Raw genomic sequence first — 26,570 nt, 5'->3', positions numbered from 1 at the left:
ACGAAGCCACGGGAGGAAAGAGAATCCCTTTGAAAACAATCATTTCAGACTTCTAGCAAAAGATACATGTTCCTTCCCCGACAACCTTCTGGAAGAGGGGAGAGAAAAAGGGTGTCCCTGCCCATATTGGGCTCTGGCCACATCAGAACCAGTATGTGGTCCCCAACAGATTACCCCTGAGGGAATGCAGAAAAAGGTTTCCCACCCCTGGTTTGCACAACTCTACCATACACGTGCATTAGACCAGGCTGCTGTCCTTGTCTAATATATTAGCAGGGTGCATTGCCTAGTAGCAGGTAGGCATCTAAACTAGCCGTCTCTTCCTTGCAATTGTAATTTTTGACAACTGGCATATAAGGGCCACCTTTTAAAAGAGCAAATAAACAATTTAAAGAAGCCTATTAAAATGTAAAAAAGTAAGTTAGATACACTAATCAAAACTATTCACAACATCCGGAGGGCCAACAGTTCCCCATCCCTGCTGTATGGGACTGCATCTCTTTTCATTAATGATTCCTATACATTGATTGAATGGACCTATACCTGCATATACCTCCCTAGCAACAACTAGTAATCTTATCATAGGTACTACAGATGTTACCGACCTTTCATTTGTTTGCTTTGGGTCATAACACATTTGGGACTTTCATGCCTTTTTATAATAAGCATGTTAGGGGTAATGTAAGTTGAACGATTAATGCAACTGGCCATCGTGCCGCCAGGCCTCATCCATGAAGAAGGAATTGTGGACATTTCTTGATCAGCATCCATAATCTCCAAGAGGCCCCTTGGAAATGTGCCTATCTCAATAGCATTATGTGCATTCTCCAGGCAATATTCCTATTCTCCGGTCAGTATGCATCGTGTCAAGAAACATGCCTTGTTTTACTGTTTCTCATTCAGAAGTGTGCAGTCTGTTCCCCCCAGCTGCTTTTGGCCCACTGCATAATATTCTGTGGAGCACGGCATACCAGCCAAGCAGTGGAAATAAGGAGTGAGGCTCCAGACAAAGATTAACATTTTTCTCCCAGCTGGTTTCCCCAGTCATATGAGCAAGCTGGTGGTATCATGTGACAGTAGTGGGGCTGGCTCAGCCCCACCTCTGAAGTGATTTGCCTGCTCCCACCACCATCTTTTGAGCAGCAGGTGCAACTTTGCCACTGCCTCTTCCCCAGGCAGGATTTGGGTTGCATTGCCAAGAAATGACACTGGCCCCATTTAATGTAAATTCATGAAAATATTTCTAATGTCCCACAACCTTGCATTTCTATCTAAAATGTGGTCAAGATAATGCACATCATCCCCCTAAACGTGCATCATGCTGAAAGTAATGTACTATGAACTAACCACACCCACTTCCCGAAATACCGTAAATGTGAGAATTTAGCTCAACATTAAAATGGATTCTGCAAAGATTTCCAAATCATTGTACTAAGGGAAATGTTAGCATGACTGAGGGTTTCACGAAACAGGATTTTACACATAAGACTTTAAGGGGAACTGTGGAAGGGCTTGTGTATATTGAAGTTGTCACTTTTACGAAGTCGTTACAAGTGATGTATTTGCCACTTGCTTTAGCCAATGTATTTCTCCGGCAATAGAGAGGCAGCAAATTTCAGTTGAATATTTTCATCTTGCTTCCTCTTGCTGTCAAGGTGACAGCCTCTCTCTTAGGCTCGCCTTCAAAGACCTGCTCTCTGCTGATCCTAACAGAAAATGAGAACGAGAAGCGAAAGTGGGTTGGAATCCTAGAGGGGCTGCAATCTATTCTGCACAAAAATAAACTCAAAAACCAAGTTGTACATATTCCGCAGGAAGCCTATGATAGCACACTTCCTCTCATTAAAGCCAGTTTAGCTGCTACTATTATAGGTATGTTGAATATAATGAGACATTTGAATGTTTGCTGTTACAGCTGCAGATGGAGCTAATGTGTTGCCTGTGCTGCTATCCTCGTGCATTTTTCCTCATCTGCATATGTGCCCAGAGAAGCTTAGTAGTGTGAAATTTACTAATTGATTTTTAAAAGCTAATTATGATTAACTCTGTTTGCAGTAGGCATCTGCAGTGCTTGAATGGATTGTCTTATTCTTATGCCCATTGCTTTTTGGCTTAAGGAAAAACAGCTAGCTCATACACTAATGATGCCTTAAAATGCAATTGTGCATATTTTCCCTACAGGCCTTCTCATTTGGGGGTATTATTTATTTTCATATTTATAGCCTGCCTCTTGGACAATGGGCCTCAGGGCAGCTACCAAAATTATCACAATGGCACCACATAAAAACAGTTTTGGAGCAATAAATAAAATGCAATATTAAGAGCAGCTTAAAACCACAGAGCATATAGCTGTAGCAATGTAAATTATCAGGCTGATTAAAACAATAATCCCCTTCGCCCTCTGAATGCTTGCTGGGATAGAAATTGCTTCCTTGCTTCAGAAAGTGAAGATGAGACCAGCCTGGTAAAGGGGGAGGGCACTGCTGCAGAAAAAAGCCTCTTCCCCCCCCCCCCCACCAATCTAAATTAGAGAAGGAATTTAGAGTAGAGCATCCTCTAGTGACCTCTGCGTCCATGGAGTCTGATACAGAAATGTTAGTTCCATTAGATAAACTGGCCACTGGAGATTTCAAAGGTTAGAATAATGTCTTTTCGTTGGTGCCCAGAAATAAATTGGGGAGCTGGTAGAGTTGTGAACTCCCTCCAGCTCACTTTCACTGTCAAATGGGTCCCTTCCATTAGAACAGCAGAAGCTCACAATTTGCAAAACTGTTTATATTAATAGTGGTTTCCCTCCCCCCTCTCCCCACTACCAATAGATCGAGATAGAATAGCAATTGGTGCTGAAGAAGGCCTCTATGTTGTAGACGTGACCCGTGATGGTAAGTGAAGTTCTTTCTACAATCAGCACTTTTTTTTATTGAGCCCCATCACTTAAAAGTTCCGTTTTAAAGTTGGTTACACAACAATCCATCCTATACAGAAAACTTGTTTATCTGACAAAAGCTGGCCACTCTCAGTTGCCTTTTTGGCGGAAGAGAATCTCATTGGTCATCTTACCACTGAAGGCAGGCAAGGATTGTTTGCAGTTCCCCATAAACACCTTAGAAGTCCCTTTAAGTGCATTTCCAAACTCCATAAATGCAAAGGCGTTCCTGCAGTACTAAGCATTCACATGCCCCTGGCAGTTGACACCTAGAAGAATGATCATCCAAGGATTCCCCATACAGTTTCCACAGATGAGCTTTCAGCTATGAAAGAGCCAGAAAAGGTATCTACTATTTTGCCTCTTTCTGCACGCTTCCATGCTCATGCTAACATTGAAACCAAAATATGCAGCAGCGTAATACAGTTTAAGAATGTAACTGTGGTCGACTCTTGTGCTAACGCTGGGCATGTTTGCCATGCAGGGCTTCGTTGCACACGAAGCAAAAGTTTTAATAGTTTGCAGACCTGCTTTATTGCTACATATTATAGCAAATAGAGCACACACACATATCACCGGTGAAAGGGGAATGAAGTGGTGGTGATAAAAACTTTAATGGAGGCCTGCACCATGCCCATCGACACCTACCAGCTGTATATTGTGACCTGCCAGGTATTACTCTCAAACACCATTTTTGTAATCTCAGGCAGGCAACAAAACCAGAAGATTTATTGAGCCCTTTGTGAAACCATAGATGTCAGCCCTATGTTGTTTTTGTAAGTCACAAGTTGTCCAGGCCATCTCTGCTGAGTTCACCCAGCATTGATTGCTAGTGCCATGGAGTAGACATGACTTCTGAAAGCATGTGAAATGTCATTGAAATTTGCTGGCTTTTTGCTCCATGTGCACTCTTGATAGACTTGAGTAATTAGAAACAGGTACATTTTTTTCTGGGTTACAGGAATAATGATTCTTTTCTCTCACTTGGCTGTCTGAAGGCAGTGATGATTTTCAGACAAATATTTCTCCTCTCATGCTCTCATTTATTACAGTAGAAGTGAAAAATCTTCATGGCTTGTCAACGAGCTTTCAGAAAACTGACTATCTCAAGTGAATAACTAGTCTATAGACATCAGTATCTATTCTTCCCTGGTTAGAGGCTATTTTATTTTATTTTTATTTTATGGGTACATCTTGTGGCCATATTCTGCATGTCAATATGACTCTCCTTATTCTAACAGTCTCATTAAATACTAGAATTAATTAGTGAGAGTGTGTTTATATATGCACCTTCCATGCCCCTGAGGAAAATAATTGTATGATGCACCATGTTTTCTGGCAAACTAATGAATAGCAAAGTATAAACTCTATCACATTTCTCTCTCTACCAAAGAAAAGTAGAATACTTTCCTGAGCCTTACTCAAGAGAACGGTTCTGGCTTCTCTGCATGTGATTAAACTGAACAATAGCAGTGTCATGCTACTGCTGCAATGGAATTGTATAGGTTTGCTTCTGTTATCAAGGAAATGAGTTGTACAAAAAACAGAACCAGCAGAATGAAATTTATGGCAGTATTTATAATGCTAGACAGAGAAAGTAAGGAAAACAAGAAAGTTGCCTTTTAGCGCAATCACTGTGAAGAAGTGGCTATAATTTTGTTGTTAACAAAGGAAGATTTTATCAGCCCCTCTTGACTGATAAAAACTAACAGGGAGGGGACAGTTGGCTGGGCCGGGGAGGTGATTAATGCCTCCCTGCCAGTGGGTGGTCCCTCCTGCTTAAAGGCAGCAGTGATAAAACCACTCTTCAAGAAACCCTTGGTTTCATGGATCTGAAAAAAAACTACCAGCAGTTCAGCAACTTCTCTCATACCAATGACAAACTTAGTTGGTCTCTAAGCAGCTACTGGAAGGGGCAAATTTTTTGTTTGGTTGTTTCAACTACGCCAAACCAACACGGCTACCTACCTGTAACTAGAAGCATAGTACTATGTTACCTACAAAAATACTGGATTGAATGGGCTAATCCAGAAAGGGAAATATAGGATCATTTGAGACAGTTTAGTTATACCTTATTGTTAAAAGATGAGAGTATGCACTCCTGCTTTGTATGTTTAAAACATACCAGTGGTCCATGGAAATTGCATTTTTTAAAAAAAGATAGGCTTTGCAAAGCAGAGGTCAGAATATTCTTTCTCTGTAACAAGTTCTATTGCAATATTAGTGTACAGTTTTAAGGGAAAGTTGAGAGTGAGACTGGGTCAAAACTATGTCTTCCTACCACCAGCCTCCCATAACCCATGGCCCTCCAAAAGTTGAGGACTAGAACACCCATCATCACTAACCATTGGCCATGCTACATGGAACTGGTGAGTGTTGTAGACCACAACATCTAGAGGGCACCAGATTGAGAAAGGCTGCTATCACTATGGAAATATGCATATATCATAAGTAATTACATTGCTAACACTTAATATGGCTCAGCCTGTCTGCACTCCTATCACTTACTCACATTGACCTGTTGTTTTCACAGTGATAGTCCGAGCTGCTGACTGCAAGAAGGTCTACCAGATAGAGCTGGCTCCCAAAGAGAAAATCATTATCCTTATCTGTGGCCGGAATCATCATGTTCACTTGTATCCCTGCTCCTCTCTGGATGGATCTGAAGGCACTCTTGATGTTAAGCTTCCTGAAACTAAAGGCTGCCAGTTCATTACAACTGGGACACTGAAGAAGAGCTCTTCAACAAGTTTGTTTGTGGCAGTCAAACGGCAGGTTCTGTGCTATGAAATTCATAGGACTAAACCTTTCCATAAAAAGTTCAGTGAAATCCAGGCACCTGGCAGCATACAGTGGATGACAGTGCTCAAAGACAGGCTTTGTGTTGGCTACCCATCTGGTTTCTCTCTGTTGAACATCCAGGGTGATGGACAATCTATAAACCTGGTAAATCCCAATGACCCATCGCTTGCATTCCTTTCACAACAGCCTCTTGACGCCCTTTGTGCTGTGGAGCTCAGCAATGAGGAATACCTGCTTTGCTTCAGCCTTTTGGGAGTGTACGTTGATGCGCAAGGTCGAAGGTCACGCATGCAAGAGCTAATGTGGCCTGCAACTCCTGCTGCCTGTAGTATGTATATGTTTTTTTTTTCCTGTTGCTGCTTCACTTGCCTGAAAAATAATCTGCAAATAACTGTTTTAACCATCATGGTTTTAAATTGCGCTATACCAGCATTGTTTTTGATGGAGCTAATATAGACCTATACATGTTGAATGGGGCTTTCAGTGCCTACTAATTATGACAGCTAAGTGAAGGCTGCATTGCTCTACATACCAGCTGCTAGATGGCTGGGTGAGAAGCAGTGGAGGAAACCTTCATTACCGGCCAGTTGCCAATCTCCTCTTCTTGGGCAAGGTTCTTGAGCAGGTGTTCACAGACCAAATCCAGGTGCTCTTGGAGGAAACTGATTCTCTAGATTCATTTCAATTGGGGTTTAGGCCTTGTTTTGACACAGAAACTGCTTTGGTTGCCCTGTGTGATGACCTGTGCCAGAAGAGAGGTGGAAAATGTGGCCCTGTTAATTCTCCTCGACCTCTCAGTGGCTTTTGATACCATACCATACCATACCATACCATACCATACCATACCATACCATACCATACCATACCATACCATACCATACCATACCATACCATCTTTCTGGGGCAGCTGTCTGAGTTGGGGGGGGGGGTGGATGGCACTGCTTTGTGGTCCTACTTATGTGGACATTTCCAGAAGGTGATGCTTGGGAAGTGCTTCTCAGCCATGTGGAGCCTTCAGTTTGGGGGTTCCCTCAGGGTTCCGTTTTATTCCCCTGCTGTTGGGCATCGAAATAAAACTTCTGAGTGGGGTCATCTGGAGTTTTAGAGTATATTGTCAGTAATATGTATATTGTCTGTCTGTCTGTGGGTCATTTTGGGTTGTTCTTGGCAGAATAAAGCAACTAACACATTTAATTATTAATTAATTCCATAATAGCAATGTAAGTTCCACTTTACTTTGCTTTACCTCATTTTTGTTAATTTCGTAATGATAATTCTGCTTGTGAGCTTTTAGAGGTAGGTGAGTACAAAAGGCAGGTTACCCTACACAGTGGTATAGGGTGTTTGGGTTACAAACACCTCGGGTTACAGACTCCGCTGACCCAGAAGTAGTACCTCAAGTTGAGAACTTTACCCCAGGATGAGAATAGAAATCGCGCGGTGGCAGCGTGGCGGCAGCGGGAGGTCCCATTAGCTAAAGTGGTACCTCAGGTTAAGAAAGGTTTCAGGTTAAGAACGGACCTCCAGAACGAAGTAAGTTCGTAACCAGAGGTACCACTGTATTAACCTTTAAAATACATGAAGCTTCTATCTACTTTTCTTCACATCCTCCTTGTAGATCATTTCCTTATATTAGAGTATAGCAATCAGACTTCATGATTTGACGTGTTATAAAACACAAACAACCTTCAATATAAGTTGGTAATAATTGTGTTCCACTTGCACTGTCCAAGCGTCTCCTTGGTTTAGCTGCAAAGCCAATGACAAGAAAAGGGACAGGGCAAGATTCTGTGCTTCCAATACATGGGCTTTAACAAGCTAGAGCAAAATGCTTTTCTGTGAGATGGGCAGGGAAAATAGGTGGTTGCTCTTACGTTTTGACAATCAGACATGCTGCCTCTTGCCCTAGTAAAGCAGGCATCCCCAAACTTCGGCCCTCCAGATGTTTTGGACTACAGTTCCCATCATCCCTGACCACTGGTCCTGTTAGCTAGGGATCATGGGAGTTGTAGGCAAAAACATATGGAGGGCCGCAGTTTGGGGATGCCTGTAGTAAAGGCTTAATTGTAAGATATGAGCCACCCCCTAAAACATGTACTTCTTAGGTTGATAATCAATAGTTTAGTTCGGTCAACTTCAAGCATAGTGTGTAAATGTGTACTCCCTAAAAAATCTGACTGACCTTTTCAAATGTCTTGTTCTAAAAGGCAGATTGTTAACCCATCTTCTCCTAATCACTGTACTGTGTGAATGTGTACCCTGTTGTGTTGATAGTGCTAGTGCACAGAGGGGGTCCTCCCTGCCCTCCCACATTTTTGCAAACCTTTGTCAGCCTTGTCCGTGGACCTTTTTATGGCATGCTTAGTCCTGTCTGGGCTTGTTCTCTTGCAATTTGCTTGCCCTCCCAACTGCGATCTGTAGCGACCGCTTCCAAGAAAGTGGGCTTATATAACATCATGGAAGTTATTTTGGGCGGGGAGGGAGAGATTAAACACTTGAAACATTTAAGAAATGTGAGTAAGACAGTCAACAAAATTAAAGAGTGGCTTAGACGTGCCACGTCTTTTTTTCTTTTTCTCCCTTAAAAAAACACCACCACCTGAGTCTTCTATGCTTTAAGCAGCTGTATGGCAAACATAGCTGCAGCAGCTATACCTTTTCCAGTAATGGGAAATACTTCAGCGGTTGCACATCTCATTCATTCAACGATTTAAGGCACAGGAGCTTGTCCTTAACAAAAGTACCATCCCTGCAGTAGTTGTTAGCTAGAGGCTGGGGGGGGGGGGGAGGCGGGAATAGGAGAACTGTTGCTATCAGGTGCCCCATTTTGAAAGACCATTGGTAAAGACCATTGCACATTGGAACTATTGGGGAGGGGCTCTTTTTCACGAGGTACCCAACCACGTGTGGGGAGAAATGGTCTGCTGTGTTTCCTCTTAATCATTTCTGAAAGGGGTTTTCTTGTATAGGCAACTTCCTATGACCATAGAACACCACACTTCCCTTTGGGAAAACCCCATAGCTTCTGGAGTTCACACCATCCTCATTCAGAAACTGAGTGCAATGACCTTTCTATTTCCCTCACTTCCAGGTGCAGCAGAAGAGATTATGCCACACCTCCTCCTCCTCCTTACTTCTTTCCCCCCTTTTCTTTCTTCCAGAGCAGTTGGAAATTCTGTTTAAACTTTTCTAACATACCCAGAATGCCTTCCTCTGAGGACGGTCCCCCTTGACCCTTCCTCGGAGCAAGGCATGGAAGAGGGGGTGAGGCGGAGAGCCCAGGGGATGCCATTTCACCTTCCCTGCCGCCTGAGACAACTGTCTTAGCTTTCCTCGTGGAAGTGACGGGCCTGACCATGTCTTTCCTTCTTCCTCTGTATTTACGCAGATAATCTTGCCAGTGGAATAGGTATTTCTGCCTTGCTACCGTGTAAAAGGGCTTGTCAGTCTTGTTGTTCTTTGCAGGTGTCTTTTATACAGCAGAAAGCAAGTCAAATGCATCTCCCAAAAAGTGTGTTGTAGCCAGCTGGTGTTTGGAAGCCATAAATCAAAACACCTACAGCAATGGGCTGTTTTTTCTAAAAGGCAGAAATGAATGTGTGTGGCATAGCTTGTTCTGTGTATCTCTAACTTTTTTTAAAAACATATTTTTCTTGTTCTAGATATGTTGCTAGACATATCTAGCACTGTGCCTTCAAAAGCACCTTATGAAGCAATATTGGCTTTCCTGTAGCCTTCCAGTCTCTCTTGAAAAATAAGACTCTCTTCCCATCTTCAAAGAATTAACCCTTTGAAGGCATAGCTGGTAGACACCAGGATGGATTGTCAGGCTGGGCCTGGGAGAAATCTTCCAGCCTCCGTTTTCTGTCTGTAAATGGGAAGGATGACCTGCCTTGCAGGCTGGTGGAGAGGGGCTATTGGAAAAGACCCTGCAGATTTAAAGTGATGGTGATCTGTAATGAAATATCTGCAACAAAATTGCTTGCTCCAGAGAGGCCTGATCTACAAGCTACTTCACGACCTTTTTTCAAGTGTCTTTGAGATACAATATAACTGATGGCACACTGTGCTGAAAATCTATATAGAATGATGGGAGGTATGAAAAAGGTTTCAAATAGACAAATACCTAGATAGGAATCTGTCTGGGCTGTACCAGTGCAGGATGGGTGAGGGTGAGGGTGTTCACATGATGGAATGCTCCCTTTACAATAAATTTACCCCACACCGAAAGCTAAATGTCAGGAGGAAGAGTTCTTAATATGCTGACTGCCAGAACCAATGCCTTTTCATTTTCTTATATCAGCGAGAACTAGACCTGAGAGATGGCTTGAGAAACAGTAACAGTTGAAATAATGATGGTGCTCAGCTTTATCTCAGAAGTATGCAGCCATAACCAGCGTTCGTATTTTCTCTCTAGGCTGCAGTCCATTCTATTTAACGGTCTACAGTGAATACGGTGTTGATGTATTTAATGTCAGCACCATGGAATGGGTTCAGACTATCGGCTTAAGAAGGGTAAGTAGCTTGCCCGTACTGTAAAACACAGTGCCCTTATTCGTTTACTGCAAACTTCTTGGCAGTGTGTTGAGGATGAATTTTAAGCTTCCCTTGCTTTGTCTCCAGATCAGACCCCTAAATGTGATGGGCACACTGAATCTCCTTAACTGTGAACCTCCTCGACTGATCTATTTCAAGAACAAGTTTTCAGGTTAGTGCGTTTGGTGGGGGGGGGGCACAAAGGAAAAGGGATAAAGAAGAGTGGTTGTAACGTGTTGGGGATGTAGGGAAGGCAAGTAGAGCCTGTGTAGAATTACAGCCACATGTAAAAAATTACAGAGGCACCCATGGGTGGCTAGCTTCCTTTGTCCAAAGGGCCACATTCAACATCAGCCTGCCCTCTAGGGGCTGTGTGCAGGTAGTGGATGCGGTTAGCCCACACTCCCCACGTGTGCATGCAGGGCACAACTCTGTAGATCAGATAAGAGAGGGCTGTAACCCCACCTCGCTCAGCAAAGAGTCCACCTGATGCTTTGTAAATTCCTAGGTTCCTCTGCAAAAAAAAAGCTTAAGGATTCCATTAAGAACTCCTGCATGAGTCTCCTACATCGCAGCAGGGCTTGTACAGACCTTCTGCCTAACCTACCTGAGGGCTGTTCTGTTGTGAGGATATACTGAAGAGGGGAAGAACCCATATAAACTGCATTATGTCTTGTTACAGCAGGAGCTGCCCTTAGCGTGCCGGAGACATCCGACAACAGCAAAAAGCAAATGCTTCGCACCAGAAGCAAGAGAAGATTTGTCTTTAAAGTCCCTGAAGAAGAAAGAATACAGCAAAGAAGGTGTGGCTTTACTATTTCTCTTGTCTTTCTCTCTCCCACACACACACACACACCGCAATTGGTGGTAAAGGAGACTCTACTTATGCAAACCATCATTTAATGTCTTTGTTGGTTTAGGGAGATGCTCCGAGACCCTGAGCTCCGATCCAAAATGATTTCCAATCCGACCAATTTCAACCACGTGGCTCATATGGGACCAGGAGACGGGATGCAAGTGCTCATGGATCTCCCACTGGTAAAACTTCTTGTTCCTAGGGAAAGCAGATAGGCTCAGCCACAACCCACAAATCGTGGGAACAAGCTGGCAGAAGAACTTTATAGCTTGAACAGAATGGCTGTTCATTTTCCAGGGGGCAGCTGCAATGTTTAATCAAGCCTAATATACCTTTTGGAAAGGATCAGGAGGAGGCCCTGGCCATGCCTGCTCTCTCTCCACTTTCCTTCAGCTCGCTTTACATGGTAGGGTGATGCGAATGACAGGATAGTTATTCAGTTGTAGGATGTCTTCTAACCCAGGGAAATCAAACTCCCTTTTAAAAAGGGTTGTATCTCCTAGGAACCCCCCCTGGTCTTTCCATAGTGAGAGGACCAAGCATGCAAGCCCAACCCCTGCAACAAATCTTATCCAGGAGGGGAAGGGGAGGGAAGGCAGGTGCCTGAGCAGGCAGCGTGAAAACTCTCTTTGAGAATGCCAGCACACGCACACGACACCGAAAGCAAGCAGGCATCACTGCCAAGAGTGCAATAGTGTTTTCTAAATAACTATTCTCTCCTCCTTCCTTTTTCTTGTTTGTCTTGTCTAAAATAACAGAACGAATTTCCTTCCCCTTCACTCTCCCGACATTCTGCTCTGATATCACCTCCAACAGGCTTTGAGCACGTCTATCACATGAGCCCTATCTCTGCTGAAATCTTTCTCCAGAGTGACCATTCTTCCTCACTGCTTTCCTCCTCTTCCTGTCCCTCCTCTGCTTCTGTAGCAAGGGTAGGAGCAGCTCTTTAGGAACTGGATGGTGACTGTGGGCGTTATGCCTCTCTGCCAACATTAAAGAAGAGTTGGGAGGGGGCACTAGCAGTTTGCAGGGAATTACTAACCTGTATATATATATATATATATATATATATATATATATATATATATATATATAAACTAGTGCTTGCTGCTCTGAATCCTACACTTGAGTTAGCAGGTTGTCCTGCTAAACCCCTACACAGACTAGATCAGGTATCCCCAAACCGCGGCCCTCCAGATGTTTTGGCCTACAACTCCCATGATCCCTAGCTAACAAGACCAGTGGTCAGGGAAGATGGGAATTGTAGTCCAAAACATCTGGAGGGCCGAAGTTTGGGGATGCCTGGACTAGATTATGGTCCTTCCAACAGCAGGTGGCAAAGGGAAAGCTCACTAGAGAATACTTTGAAAGCAGTATTTACTGTTCCGGGTGTCAAATATACCATAGCTCAAAAACAATTTTCATATGTTTGTAATTGGAAAAAACCTTGAGGCATGATTTGCAGTCAAACTCCATTCTTTTCTTTTCCACAGTCTGGTTTACTGGTGAGTTCTGTTATCCTGCCTCCAGCACTTGGAAGGAACTTAGACTGATGACTCAGTTTTGTTTCGCTTGCTTTTTGGGAGGCGGGGGGGGGGGGATAAATTGCCCCCTTGTCGGTTATTTCAATGATGTGCCTTTGTGTTAAATGGCCCTCTTTAGCAAGCGAAGCTTAGTTTGTAAAAAGTACCACCATACAATAGCTCTGAAAGCAGTATTCCTTCGGTGTTTTTTAAAAAAACTTTGCTAAATGTTTCACTGAAAAACAAAATAACGTTGAAAGTGTCTTGTCTAATTGTCTGTGGCTACATTTCTGCTGCAGAGCGTCTTACCTCCTTCACAAGATGAAAAGGCTTGTCCTCCCACGACCAACATTTCACGCCAAGCACCTCAGAGAAACAAAAGCTACATTTCATGGCCATCTTCAGGTAACAGTAGAAATGGATCTATTTATAACCTGCAGTTTTGTAAACCTCTCGGTGGAGAGTCTCAAACATATTTGCTTTACAGGTGGCAGTGACCTAGGAGCAGCTATGCCCTTGAGGAGTATGTCTGATCCAGACCAGGAGTTTGACAAAGAGGTGAGATCTATCTGTAGACACCCTTTGGTTTCCTCATATTGGTGCAGTCTGGAAAGAGCCTTCTATGTATACAGCAGCTGTTTGGTTGTTTGTGTATATCTCAAGTGCCAGATCTCAGGTTTCATTGACCTTCAGGAATCTTTATTCTAGAAGACTCCTTCACTACAAAATACTGGGGAGATATGTTTTGAAAGCTCTGATTCCCAAGAAACACACACTCAAACACTTGGCAACAGTTCATAATTGAGGATCCAAAATAGGTGATAAGCTTTAGAACAGTGTTTCCCAAACTTGGGACTCCAGCTGTTTTTGGACTACAACTCCCATCATCCCTAGCTAGCAAGGGATGGGAACTGTAGTTCAAAACAGCTGGAGACCCAAGTTTTGGAAGCACTGCTTTAGAAGAACACAGCCTGGATTCCTTATCCTAGCACTCTTTGCCAGCACGTTGGTCTGCCACCTTGCATAAACTTTTAGCGACGTTCCTGGAGTGTTAGAGAGATTATCAAACAGTACCAACTGCATTTTTGAAATTGGTTCCTAATTCATGAAAACCCAGGAGCTGCTATGGCTGATTTTAATGACATGTACAAGGAACGTAAGAGGTTGCCTTGTACTGAGTGAGACCATTGGCTAATCTGCTCTATATTGTCTGCACTCATTGGCAGTAGCTCTCCAGGATTCAGTCAAGTTTTTCCAAGCCCTGCTTGGAGATGCCGGGGATTGAACCTGGGACCTTCTGCATGCAAAGCTACAGCCCTTTCTAATCAAAGGAAGACGATTGTCCTAGTGGAGGATGTCTCCGGGACTGAAATCAGGAGCGAACATAGCCATGCAGTGGTTTCCTAATTTGTGGGTTCACACAAATGCTTTCCTTCCATCTCTTGCAAAATCATTTTTGCAATTGTATCATAGAATACAGCTGTCACTGGTTGGCTGGACCTTTTTAAGAAGCCTGCAGCTTTTAAATCTGTTGTTCTCCTCCTCCTCCTCCTCCTCCGATACCCTCTAGCACTGTTAGCAGTGGCAGTGATGAGGCTGTTTTATGAATACGTAGTGATTGTAGCCTCTTTGTTAGTGAAGGAGCCATTGGGGGACTAAAGTACTGTAACTGCCAATAGTAAACAAAATTTAAGGTAGTATATTTATATATCAGTTTTCAACTATAGTCATGAAAGTGGTTTATAGTATTTATAAAATGAAGGGTATGCCACAAATGACATGCTCAAAGCAAAACAGACAGGCTGGAGTGGGAGCTGGCGTCCTATGTTCCAGTTTGCCCATGTCGGGGGAGGCAGTCCAGTTGCATCAGGCTCTGAGGGTCATGTTTGCCCATCTGCTTCCCTCAGCCTCCTATTCCTTCCCACCTGTTCCTTCCTTTAATGGTGGTGCTTCCCGTTTTGAGAGAGGTGGAATAAAAAAAATACCTTTAAATAAACAATAGTGCCTGGTGGGTGTCGTGGGGGAAAGAAGCATGTGTTAGGAAGGTGCATATGAAAGGGTTAAAGTGAGCTTCAAAGCATCTACTAAAAACTCCCCAAATATCTGTTGACCCTTGCCCCTTTTCTACTGAATACTGCACTAGATCCAGCACTCTTTGAGCTGTGGGCTGTCACTGGTGTGTGGTGGTTGTTGTTTTTTTAAATTTCTGCCATTTGCACCGTGGGTCAGCAGTCCAACATGTATTGAGGAGTTTCACAAGAACCCATTCTGTTGATTTTGCCCCATGAGGACTGCAGAAACCACACTGCTGCAGACTCCATCCATGGCGACCCAAATAAGAGGCGAAGCTTGCAGCTGTAGCCCTGAGAATTGCCCAGCAGGTTGCCATAAGTGTCAGGTTTTTACGTGGCATCTTCAGTTTATGCTTCCAATAGTTAAGATCAGAGCATGCGAGCTATTGCCTGTTCATTTGATGTTTTGTACTTCTGTTTATATCAACAGTGTGCTGTGAAACTCGGGGGAATTCTGCTCGGTGGCTCCTTGCCTTGTCACAGCTCTCCCTTAACAGATCTTGCCTAAATGATTGTCTGAAGTTGCTGTTTACACCCACAGCAAAACCTTGCTGATGGTATTTCTCAGCGATATCGCCTTTTAATCTGTTGGCTAAATATAAATTCTTCTTCCCCCAATTAAATGGGCTGGCGCAGCAACAGTTCTGCTGTACTTTGCAAAGAGCTAACTGCATTCCAAAATGCTGGGAAAATGTCCAAGCAAATGGCTGAAGCGAAAAGGGAAGGGCTACACCACAGAGCCATCAAGAACAAATCTAGAAAATAATGCTGGCTGGATAGGCGCAACTGACTGTCCAGTGAATTCCTCATTTTGGGCTGCCATTTGTGTCTTCCCTGACACCATTTGCAGTCAGAAACCTTCAATTTCTTTTTTTTGCTGTCAAGGACATAACATAAATAACCAGTGGACAAATTCATCAGCTGTTTTACATAACGGTCTTTGCCCCTGCTATTCCAAGCTACTCACAACTGAGTGATTCTTTCCCCTATCTGGGGGTTTGTGGTGGTGGTGTGTTGCTGTTGTTGCTTTTAATGTAAAACAGCCATCCAAGGCTGCTGTCAGGAGCAGGAAGAGAGATGGGAGTGGATACTCTGCCTTTAATACTGTCCAATCCTGCCCCACTCCTTTCCCATCTGTGGGGGTGAATGTATGCCCATTATGTTTTCTCCCTGTGGATGAAAGAGGTGCTGCTATGCCACACACACAGGGGGGGGGGGTGGAGAGAGAGAGAGAGAGAGAGAGAGAGAGAGAGAGAGAGAGAGAGAGAGAGAGAGAGAGAGAGACTATTCCAAGTTCCATAACAAGCTGAGGCCCAAACTACATTTGCAGCTTGGACCCCAAGAGAAGTTCAAACAATGGAAGGAAGGCTTCTCATCCTCTCCTCCCCTCTTCAGCAATCTGTGACCCTTGAGAAGCCTCTCTGGAAGCATGAGGGCACCATCCTGAACAACGTAGGATGGAGTTCTGGGGGAGAAAAAGACAGGAAACTTTCCTTCCATGAGCTTCCTTAATTTAATTTGTCTTAGGATCCAAGCCTGCCTCTTCAAGTGACTTCACCTCAAACTTTTCTAAAGTAGGAAGGCTGCAGCATAAAGCACAGAAGGATCTATGGAGGGTGTTTGTGCTGAACACTCCTCACCCCGCCATTTCTTTCCCCCTCTTCCTAGGACACTTTTTCCTCCCGTTTTGGCTTCATGTTTATCAAGACAGCAGGCTGGGTGCTCTCTGTGCAAGGACTTGGGAAATGATGAGCTCTGGCTTCTGACCGAAGACGGGTTTAATGCATAGAAACCTACAAGGCAGCTGCTTGAACTAGAGATGGGCTAGTCTTTCAAAGCTCTCCTCAGGTTGGCTTGAGGGTCCCCTGCCCCCAAATCCAGAAACTCTGGGAAATTTCCCCCAAGACCATCTAAATGGCTCAGAAGATTTGCTCTCAGTCAGCCCCTGAGAACACCTTCCGCAATAGGACTATGCTGAGAAGGAAGACAGGCTTTCTTTTCATCCTTCCTCCTCTTCCCATCTCTCCCTTCCCTCTTTTCACACTGTCAGCACTAATAGCGTGATGAGGTGTAATTTGGGCACAGTTCTTTCGGGAGCACTTGTTGCACTGCCTCTGTCTCCTAGTGGTTTCAGATGCTTGACATGCAGTATTTTCCCTTTCCTTTTTTTTTTTGCAGCCTGACTCAGATTCCACCAAACACTCGACTCCTTCCAACAGCTCGAACCCAAGCGGGCCCCCAAGTCCCAACTCCCCACATAGGAATCAGCTGACGCTTGATGGATTGGACCAATCGACCTGCGATGCATAACACTACGGCTCCCCCCTCCCTCCCCAAATCCTATTTGGGACCATCGGCATCTGGGAACACTCCACGGAGTGTTCAAGAGCAGGATGCCCGTCTCCCAACAACTGTGCCAAGACTTGATACTGAATTTCTAGTGTTGCACAAAAGTAAATTCTATAGTTTAGAGGTGTAGATTTGGGGGAATTAAAAAAAGGAGGAGCGAGTTCTTTATTACTACACGGATCAAGTTGTTACTGTTTTTTATGCAAAACTGTTTGTTCTTAACCCTATGGCGGATCAATTTCTGCACAGACGTGATATTAATGTGACATACACTACAGGCTTTTGGTAAACGGTCTTCATATTTAAGTTGGAAAGAAAATAGAGAAGAGTCGCTGGTAGTTTTTTTTTACTACAGTGCGGTGTCAGGAATATTTTTCTATAGGATGATGTAATGTCTCGTTAACAGGAAATCCTTTTAGTGGGGGGGGAGATGGTCCTTTTGAGTTGGAAGTAAAAAGCAGGCTATAAAAGCAGGCTACTTGCATCCTTGGCTAAATATATTCAAAATATATTCTGGTTGTGTGTTTTTTCAAGTTTTAGGAGAATGATAGGAAGCTGTAGGGCCATTCCCAGCATCAGTAGAAATATGTCAGGAAGTTGAAAACCGAGGTTCTAGTTTGTGGCCTTTTAACTTATTTAGCCATTACATACATTCTCAGCTTTGTAAATGTCCTTCTCCCAACTTTTTAGTCATGTACATAAAACTATTGCCGGTGATGTTTTATCCTTACCCTGCTTTTTTAGACCTCTTCAGTTCATCATTAGCCGGGGCAGGGCTTTCAAAAAAAGATGAGAAGAAAAAAAAGACTGCTGTGAAACAGGTTTTACTCTGCTTTTCCTCCTACCATCTTCACGGACATTCTTGTAATTCCTTTTTTTGTTTTGCTTTTGTTCCAGCATTAAAGATACACTACATTAAGATAAAATAAAATATGCTAGCGAGCGTTCTCTTGGGATCGCTCCCTTGAAGGCTGCTTATGTGATGGGATTGTGTAGTAGTACTTAAACCATCGGTCTATCTTGATTGGTAACCAAAGTGGAAATGTTGAAGGATGTGTATATGAGGGTGCCTCATCTTCTCCCTACCACCACCTTCCCCAGTTCATTGTATCCTCGCCTGCATGAAGACCCCATGATTGCTAATCAAAAGTATTGATCATGTAGAGAAAAAAGAAAAAAATGCACAGCACACTCCTGTATATTTTGCTACGGCCCAAGTGCAGCGGTGACATATTGCGTGTATATTTAATCTCATGCTTCCATGTATTATACATTTAGTAATTTTCCCTCTTCCCCACCTCCACCTCTCCACACACCCTTCGGGGGGGGGGGATTGTGATCATGTTTCATTTAAAAAAGCGTGTGTAATTAATTCTGTGGCTGGCATATCCAGTTTGTCATTGTCACATTAGTGTGCCTTCTGTGCCAATTTGATGACAGTTGGATGTCAATTGTTTTTTTTAAAAAAATCTGGTTCTATGGGCTAATGCTATACCAATGGCTAATACTCTTTCCTGAAACACTGTATAGGACATGCACTTATCCCTAGTTTTAAATCAAGTGGCTCTAGTCAACATTTAATCCTGTTACATTAAGTGTTTGACAATACTTGCTCTTTTCTCAGATTCTTGATCAATGAAGCTCAGTTTTGAGCTGGACACTACTGCTTTTGGGGTTTTCTGGTTTTTACTCCTTTTTTTAAATGTAAGTCTGAGGTCTTTGTAATTATTGAATTGTGAGAACATTTTTGAACAATTTACTTGTCAATAAAGCAGAAGAGGAAGGTTTTAAAAAGTACCCAGTGCTCCTGTCTTCTTTCTCTGGTCAAGCATACATTGGGCTCTCATGCCTGCCTGGTTCGTTTGAAAGTCACCAGGACATGATTTGAAATAGGAAGAACAACGCTGTGTTCTATGTTTCACTTTCAACCAACCAAATACGCAACCTCAATACAAACAGCAACTCTTAAGTGGTCTTCCAAGGACGAGAAATGTATCAGCACCTGAAGTTGCTTCCTGCAACTTGCCGCAGTCTTTCAGTTCCTGACTAGAGATTCCAGAAAGAGTGGTAATTGCTGCTGATGTTCCATTGCTCTTTCCTTTGGCCCAAGGGTCATCCAGTGGAGTCAAGGCCAGATCAGTGCAGTAGACAGCAGGCAGCTTGTCTTGGAAATAATAGCTAGATGGGAGTGGTATTAATAGTCTTGATTAACCTTTTTGTTTACCTCAGTGCAAATGGAAAGCTCTTTTCTTATTCTTTTTGGGCAGGGGGCATAATGGGGCATTGCCAGTATTAAACACAAGCATTTTGACCAGGCCCCGGAAAAACATTTATGTAGGATTCTATTCTAGAAATGCAGAAGCTTTTAAGGACTGTTGACTCTCTCTCACACACACACCCCAACGAAGTTGTTGCAATATATTTTAAGTGGCTTAGAAAAATGGAGGTGGGAGGGGGTGAGAACTTGGAATTAAATTCTGGCATTAAATATTCTACATCAATGAGGTGGATTCCAGTCCACAAAAGCTTGTGCTGCCAATAAACATTTTGCTCTTTAAAGTGCCACAAGATTCTTCATTGGTTTTGCTGCAACGGACTAATGGCTGCCCCTCTAAATTTAGCAGTGCGGATTTGATCATGCACAACTTGTTCCAGGTTGCACTGCAGACATAACAGCAATCACAGAAGAATCTACATGAATCCACTACTCAGACACAGAGAGTGACAGTGAAGAGTATGTGCAAAGGCAGGAAGTTTAAATTAAGCTGCCCTCTTCTATCTAGGCACAGCGCTTGGCTGAAAAGCTGTCAATTTATTTGCAGCATTTAGGGAGCAGGTGAGAGCTGGAGGCTGGACCTGAACCACAATTTACTAATGCAAAGGCATCACTGAAATGAGGTATACAGTACTAGCAAATAAATGCTATTATACTTTGACCTCTTTTGCTGAATTTTCACTTGGATACAACCAGGGCATAACTTCATAAACAGGCCAGGAGCTTTAACATGGACACCAAGTGCCAGATCAAGCTCACTGCCACCAAACATTTGCTTCTCCAAATATTTTCACGGTAATGGCAAAGCTGGAGTAATTTGAGACAGATGTGGCTGCACAATTTTGCTTTATTTTAGACCCAGGATCTTGTAAAAGTCATTTAAGCTATGTTCCTAAATATATTTTTCCTGGGAGTAAGATTTATTGAACACAGTGGGAATTGCTTCTGCGCGAATTTATTTTTATCATTGACAGGCGTATACTTCCCATTCAACAAAGTTCTCCGGGCAGTAAACAAATACATAGGATTGCACTTTAACAGATTATATTCATTCTCAGTAACTTTGCCGTGCTGTAAAACGAATAGCCAGAGCAGAACTTAAGTATGCCTTAAACCAAGAACACTTTAGCATAGAGGAATTAAAAGATGAAACAAATCTCTCGAAAACTTGCTGCCCTTTTTATCTTAAGCACAGATTGCAAAATTTGCCGCACCCCCAGCATTCCAGACCTACCGTACTTTCCAGGAATAGTTGTCTCCACAGGGGAAAACCTAAGATAAAGCAGGTATATTGGGAAATGTGTCTTACAAGAAAACCCAACTGGAAAAATGGAAGGGACGTTGCTATTGTCCATGAGGTTTATGGTCATGTACAACATCCTAGTGAAGGACCATGTCATCGCAGTTAAAGGCTTTTTCCTCCTTGGGAGCATAAATTGAGTTTGCCAAGGAGAAAGTATAAGCAGACAGTGTACAGTTACTCAATTTGAACTGGTCTTCAAGAATTAACATCAAAAGCCAGTATGTTAAAAGCTTGATTGGCTATTACTGTTGAAGTATAAACTCAGATAGTTAGTAAACCTCTTATCTAAAAGTCTTTGTAAGAGTCCCAAGACAGCTGACAGTTAACTTAGGCTTCAAATTAGGGTTTCCAAGGGGAGAGCCCTTCCCAATGCTCGATGGTGCAATTTGAAAACTAGGGCAAGCTCTGTATATACAGAACACCAAAGGGAATATTTGAATGGGCTGTTGATTTGCCTTTGGTTAGCCATTGAAGCTATGGTTTTCCCAGTAATGATGTATGGAAGTGAGAGCTGGACCATAAAGAAGGCTGATCGCCGAAGAATTGATGCTTTTGAATTGTGGTGCTGGAGGAGACTCTTGAGAGTCCCATGGACTGCAAGAAGACCAAACCTATCCATTCTGAAGGAAATCAGCCCTGAGTGCTCACTGGAAGGACAGATCCTGAAGCTGAGGCTCCAGTATTTTGGCCACCTCATGAGAAGAGAAGACTCCCTGGAAAAGACACTGAGGCTGGGAAAGATTGAGGGCACAAGGAGAAGGGGGATGACAGAGGATGAGATGGTTGGACAGTGTTCTCGAAGCTACCAACATGAGTCTGACCAAACTGCGGGAGGCAATGGAAGACAGGAGTGCCTGGCGTGCTCTGGTCCATGGGATCACAAAGAGTCGGTACACGACTAAACAACAACAACAACAGCCATTTAATTGAACCTTTGCTTTATGAGGAAAACCTTAGAGGTTGTGTCCTCATCAGAAAGGAAGATGGCAGGATCCCCAAGGATCCTCCACAGGGTGCTAGCTTCAGGCACCAGGCCCATTGTTCAGACCAAGTCTGCAATACAAAGATGTCTGCAACCTTGACTTGAAGGCTGGCAACATTAACCTTGCCATGTGGAAATTCCTTGCAAGTGACTGCAGTGCCTGCCTGAAGACAGACAGGTCAGGCAACCACAGCAGTGGCCAGTGGAGGAATGGCCGCTGGGAGGATCGCAGAGAGAAGAGATGTCATGGTGCATCTGAACAATTCAATGCAGTTATTATTATTGTACCCCACCCATCTGGCTGGGTTTCCCCAGCCACTCTGGGCGACTTCCAACAAAATATAAAAATACAATGGTCTATTAAACATTAAAAGCTTCAGATGTCTTCTAGAAGTCTGGCAAGGCTCTTGTTACAAGCTATTGATCAGCTGCAGTTCACAGGGGTGGTATTCAACAAAAATTTTGCTCAGAGCAAACCCACTCCAGTTAATGGATTGAACTTCGTCATATTCATTTCAGTGGGTCTGTTCTAAGTAAAATCTTTCTGGATGCCAACCACAGGCTCAACCAGAAGGGGGACCACAGAATAAAATAAACCTCCCACCAGCCCATCTCATTGCTATCTCCTGGTTCCCTATACATCACCCAGAGGCAAAACAGATTACCAAAGCAATTTTCCTCCTTGTGTCAGCACACTCAGGACAATATCAATCACAGAGGGCTTGTTCCCTACACCCTGCGTACTTGGCGTGGCGGCTGTGTAAACCAGCAAAGAAGCTATTCTGAGGTCAGTTTGGATCCAGAGAGCTACAGTATAAAAATGGATGAGATAAGCCATCTGCTGCTCTCCTTACAGTTCCAGCACCTCAGTCCTTTCCAACAATAATAACATGACCAGGCACTGCCTTTTCTGGCTGGGAGAGGGAAGCGATCAGAGGGAGGGAGCGAGGCTGGTACATAGGTGTGACAAAGGCATCCAAGGTTATCTTTTTCCACTGACAGGCTATGATTAATTTGCCCCCCCCCCCCGGAGGCCTGAAAGGGTCAACTTCCATTTGAAACAACATGATCCATACGCTGAAAAATATTGCTCCCCACCTCCCCCCCCCAAAAAAAGAAAAAAGAAACAGAAGGTCAACAGCCACAGTTGCTTCTGAAAATTATGGGCATATTTGTGCTACAGATGCAGTGCTGGTTTTATATTCTATACAAAAGTATACTGACTTTGAAGCACACAGGACAGGGGGTAGGTGGAATCGGAGAGCTCTTTTACCTGTGCCGGCACCCGTGGCACTTTTAGCAATTTATGAGTATTGGTGTCTCTATTTTATTTTTACTGCCCCTAATACAGAGGGGGGGGGGAAATCTCTATAGACCACAGCAACTCTCCCTTCCCAACCCTAAAGTCTGCCCTGATGCTGCCTTGAGTACCCAGGGGCACTTCTGGGTGAGACCAGCTCCACCCTGCTCACCCACCCAGGTCTCGGGGATACAGACCACCAGATCAGCCTTCTCATCATAGATAAAGGAGGTCTTACTCAGAGTCTTACTCAGGTGGAGGAAAGACGGAATAGAACAGGCATCCCCAAACTGTGGCCCTCCAGATGTTTTGGCCTACAACTCCCATGATCACAAGCTAACAGGACCAGTGGCCGGGGAAGATGGGAATTGTAGTCCAAAACATCTGGAGGGCCGAAGTTTGGGGATGCCTGGAATAGAATAATATCCATAAGTAATAGATACTGGTTTTTTTTTTTGCTCCATAAGACGCACCTAGTTTTTAGAGCAGGAAAACAAGAAAAAAATATTCTGAATTACAGCCTCCTCGGGAGGAGAGCAATCCCTGCAGAGGGGGAGGCTTTCCTTCTCCCCACTTTTTTCTCCCCCTCCCCAAGCAGCACAGGCCCCTTTTCCAGCCTCTTCCCCTCCATTCCTTTCGCCCAAACTCCTCAGGTGACCTCTGCAATTTCTCCCCTTTGCTGCTGCCTCTCCTTTGCCCTCTACCATGACTCTCCACTTGCGGCAACCTACCTCCTCTGCCTTCGCCCCGCTTCTCAGTCCCCCTCCTCTATGTCCTCTTCCTCCCCTCTCTTGGGAGCTGCCTCTTCTCGCCATCCTCCGGCCAACATCCCTAGAGCCATCAGGGGAAAGGGGAGGCAAAGCCTCTCTCGAAAAGAGCAGCCCAGAAGTGTGGGGCAATGGCAAACAGCCTGCCTGCTGCTCCCAAACCTTCCTGGGACTTCAGGGGAAAGGGGAGACTGCCGGCAACCCGGGAGGGCAGGGCAACGGCGCTCACTGCACCCAGGCGATTCGGCTCCAGGGACCACACATTCGCCCCATAAGACGCACAGACATTTCCCCTTACTTTTTAGGAGGAAAAAAGTGTGTCTTATGGAGTGAAAAATACAGTAATTATTGAGGAAACCATAGAAGGGAAGTTTATCACTAAGGGACACTGGACACTGGAACTGATTGTATTGCATTTCTGGGAAATTTCTAAACAAAATTTTAAATGGAAAGGAATCGCCGGGGAGCTTTGCAGCCCAAGCCTTTCTGCGAGAGAAACCAGTCCTCTGGTGGAGGAAATGCCTCTCGCACCCCTTCCTATCCTTCTCTCCCCCCCCAGCCCCCAGCCCCCTCCAAGGATGAGGCTGCAGAGAGGCATGCAGTTTAGGTTTAAAGGAGTGGGACCAGCTTATCAGGGCATCCCACAATTTCTAGCAAGTTCACAGCAGCCCTGCCTCCCACCTCTTTGAAAAGCCCCTGAGTGGGTGGTGGGACGTGTCTTCCCTCAGGAAGGGAACAGAATGTGCTTTGTTAGCACGCTGACAGAATTGATCACCGCTTTAATTAAAGTCTTTTCAGTAAGTGACCTTAAGCTCTCGCCGCTGATGCTAATGCCTTGCGAAATCATCCTCGCTAGCAGAGGGAATCCTGACTCCCAAATACCAAACGGCTAACCTGCCTTGATAGGTGGCATAAATTTCACGCTAACTGAAGCCCCCCCCCCGCTCCTTGACATACCCTGCATTTTGCCATGTTATCCCTGACACACTCTCTCCTTAGATCAAAAACATCCCTCTGCATGACTCACTCGATTTTGCGCCGGTATATTTGTATGAAGATGCCCTCTTGGCTGAGAAATTGCGTTTCACTGCTGAGCTGGGCAACGGTCCCTATAATTATTGCTTTTTTCTTTTCCTGGCCCCTTAGTCAGGGTTGTTTTCAGCAGACAGCTTTTCTTCCCTTTTCTCTCCCAAGCACTGACACGAGTAGCTGCAAGGATGAAGAAAGCCGAAAACAGACTGAAAACGCGGAAAAGAAGGGATCAGAAGGAAACGCTGAAATGTTTCCAGGAGGAAACGTAGATCAGAACTTTAGAGCATAGCTGCCAAGTTTCCCCTTTTCTTGCGAGGAAGCCTATTCAGCATAAGGGAATTTCCCTTTTTAAAAAAGGGAGAACTTGACAGCTATGCTTTAGAGCAGGCATCCCCAAACTGCGGCCCTCCAGGTGTTTTGGCCTACAACTCCCATGATCCCTAGCTAACAGGACCAGTGGTCGAGGAAGATGGGAATTGTAGTCCAAAACATCTGGAGGGCCGAAGTTTGGGGATGCCTGCTTTAGAGGGAGCCTCAGGCTTGGGGAGCAATGTGGCCCCTGAGGCCTCTCTACACGGCCCTCATAACCCTCCCCAATACACATCCCTCACTGGCCCTGCTTAGCCCCCCCCCCCCATTTTTGCCAGGTGGGAATACGTCCTTCAACTAGGATGCTGCCTCTCGGCAGGCTGGAAGGAGGATACAGAGGGGTGGGCAAGGGAACTACAAAAGGGAAATTTGCATGAGTTGCCCCACCCACTTTTACTCCTGGTTCCACCTACCACTGGCATGTGGCCCTCAGTAGGCTGCACAGAAGGGAACACACACACACAGCTTTTCCAACTCTGCCATAGAGTGTGCAACCTTTTTCTTTTTTTTAGCTTGGCTTACTTCTTTGCCTATAGCAGGGGTGGCCACCTTCCAAGAGACTGTGATCTACTCATGGAGTTAAAGACTGGTAGTGATCTACCCCATTTGGGGGGGGGGGTTCAGATCAAAGTTGTTGAGCTTTATTCTGGGGGGTTCAGGTCAAAGTTGTTAAGCTTTTTGTAGGGAGGAGGGAAGCTGATCTACCAGTGATCTACCGGTACCACAATCTTCCAGTGATCTACCGGTAGATAACGATCTACCTGTTGGACATGCCTGGCCTATAGCATCAGCCACCAGAGAAGCTTTCCCTGGCATGAAAATAAAACAAACGACATTTGACATTTGTAGAACACTTTCCGAGCATTCAAAATGTGTCATGTGTACAATTTAGTTATTACAACAACCCTGTAAGTCCAGGATCAGCGACCTCAGGTTACACCCCTTATTAGCCTAGCTTTGCACTTTCCCATACTTACCAACCATCCCGATTTGACCAGGACACCCCGGAATTACAGGTGCCATCCTGGCATGTCCTGTTTTGGGTGCTACGCTCTTCCCCCTGAGCTGTAACTGCCCCATCTCCCACCAACCAATCACGTGTGGTTTGAAATCAGGAGGGAGCAAGCGACCGCAGCATCTTCTGCCATCCCACTGAAGCCTCCTTGACCCAGCACTGCTTCTGATGCTTAGCTTGCATTTCCAAAGCCTTCCCGAAGGTCATTGGAAAGACCTTTCCATCATTTGTGTGCATGCTTTCCTCCTCCTCCTCCCATTTATGGCAGTACACCAGCCTGTGCTGAGGTTTGGAAAAGGAGGTGCATCTGATCTGGGCAAGAAACATATTGGAAGACAAATTCAATTTTCATCCGCACATCTCCAGTGAGCCATTATCCTGGAGACAGGTGAGCAATGCTTTTAAATGCTATAGAGTAGCTGTCACATTTTGGCAGTGCTCATGATATATATCAAAATGAGTT

At 44.4% G+C, this 26,570-nt stretch overlaps 1 protein-coding gene across 3 annotated transcripts in view; it reads left to right on the top strand.

The window, feature by feature from the left end:
- The window catches only part of CDC42BPB (CDC42 binding protein kinase beta), a 98,990-nt gene extending 80,129 nt beyond the window's left edge, over positions 1–18,861 (top strand). The window contains exons 28-37 of one of the 3 annotated variants that reach the window (XM_035105480.3): positions 1,656–1,872; positions 2,820–2,882; positions 5,460–6,056; positions 10,146–10,243; positions 10,352–10,436; positions 10,950–11,067; positions 11,185–11,302; positions 12,943–13,048; positions 13,131–13,201; positions 16,894–18,861. In XM_035105480.3, the coding sequence (XP_034961371.2) occupies positions 1,656–1,872; positions 2,820–2,882; positions 5,460–6,056; positions 10,146–10,243; positions 10,352–10,436; positions 10,950–11,067; positions 11,185–11,302; positions 12,943–13,048; positions 13,131–13,201; positions 16,894–17,025 (1,605 nt within the window). In that variant the 3' untranslated portion in view covers positions 17,026–18,861. Of the gene's footprint in view, positions 1–1,655; positions 1,873–2,819; positions 2,883–5,459; positions 6,057–10,145; positions 10,244–10,351; positions 10,437–10,946; positions 11,068–11,184; positions 11,303–12,942; positions 13,049–13,130; positions 13,202–16,893 lie in introns of all 3 variants that reach the window. The other 2 variants (XM_035105471.3, XM_035105453.3) reach the window with 2 other exon arrangements.
- The last annotated feature ends 7,709 nt before the right edge of the window (positions 18,862–26,570 follow it).

This window comes from Zootoca vivipara, chromosome 1 (genome assembly GCF_965207765.1).
Source record: "Zootoca vivipara chromosome 1, rZooViv2.hap1.1, whole genome shotgun sequence".
In the NCBI taxonomy this organism is placed as follows: domain Eukaryota; kingdom Metazoa; phylum Chordata; class Lepidosauria; order Squamata; family Lacertidae; genus Zootoca; species Zootoca vivipara.
Note: the sequence above shows the minus strand (reverse complement) of the source record. Positions and strands in the feature narration are given on the sequence as shown.